Below are 984 nucleotides of genomic sequence, written 5' to 3' on the forward strand. Positions count from 1 at the left end.
TCTCTCTCTCCCTCTCTCTCTCTCTTTCTCTCTCTCTGCAGCCCCCAATGAGCCTTTACTGTGCAAATTCGCTGACGGAGGGCAGAAGAAACGGCAGAGCCAGAGCAAGTACCCACAGAACGGGCGGCCATGGCACAGGGAAGGCGAGGTAAGCCACTGGCTCAGTACAGCCGCCATTTTGGTTCCATAGGTACAGCCATCCGGCAGTTACCATTAACCCTCCGTTTACATACCACCTACTCATGGCACTGGGATGACGTTTGGTTCGAAAAGTGGGCATTTAACCTCTGAGGTAATGTCAGTCTTAGAAAGGGTCTCCCAAAGCTCCCAAAGCTCTTTTAGGATTCCAAAACATCTGGGTCCATGTACCCCACGACAGGCTGTCTCCCATGTTTAAGGTCGGCGCTGGTAGTGGGGAAAAAAGCCCTTTAAGTATCGATCCAAAGCCTTCAGAATAAGAGTTGACATGTAAATTGCATTTGAAGGTTGTATGAGTCTGCTTGTCAAGGCTACCACACATATTACTGTTCCCCTCATGGTTCATAGTGGTTCAGGCCTATACGTTGGATACCAAACATATTCAGCAGTTACAGCCGACAAGGGGACGGGCAGTCGGAGAGGTTTTCACCCTACACCACTACGGTCTACACCACTACGGATAACGTGAACTTGCAGGGGGCTGACAGTTGTGCTGAAGCTGCACGGGAGAAAGGAAAATMTATCGTCTCTTCGTTGAGATGTGGACTGTGTGTCCTTCAGGACACGTAACATGCTCTCGGTCGGTCTGCTTGTAGGTTGTGTGCGTGTGAAGGTTCGTGTGGGCTTTGCAAGCATGTGTGTGTGCGTGTATGTGTTTTGTGTGTGAACGTCCATCACAGACTCAGCAGCCCAAGCACAGAGCCCGGTGAGGCCTGTTTACCCTAACAGCCCGTTGCTACAGAGCCTCACACACTGACAGGGTCAGCTGATTACACTTGACACGAG

At 50.9% G+C, this 984-nt stretch overlaps 1 protein-coding gene across 1 annotated transcript in view; it reads left to right on the forward strand.

Annotated features, from left to right (window-relative positions):
• The window catches only part of LOC111955888 (RNA-binding motif, single-stranded-interacting protein 3), a 282,350-nt gene that overhangs the window by 233,164 nt on the left and 48,202 nt on the right, over positions 1-984 (forward strand). The window contains exon 8 of the mRNA XM_070436361.1: positions 42-148. Within this exon, the coding sequence (XP_070292462.1) occupies positions 42-148 (107 nt within the window). The remainder of the gene's footprint in view (positions 1-41; positions 149-984) is intronic.

The sequence above is a fragment of the Salvelinus sp. IW2-2015 genome, linkage group LG31 (assembly GCF_002910315.2).
Source record: "Salvelinus sp. IW2-2015 linkage group LG31, ASM291031v2, whole genome shotgun sequence".
NCBI lineage: Eukaryota > Metazoa > Chordata > Actinopteri > Salmoniformes > Salmonidae > Salvelinus > Salvelinus sp. IW2-2015.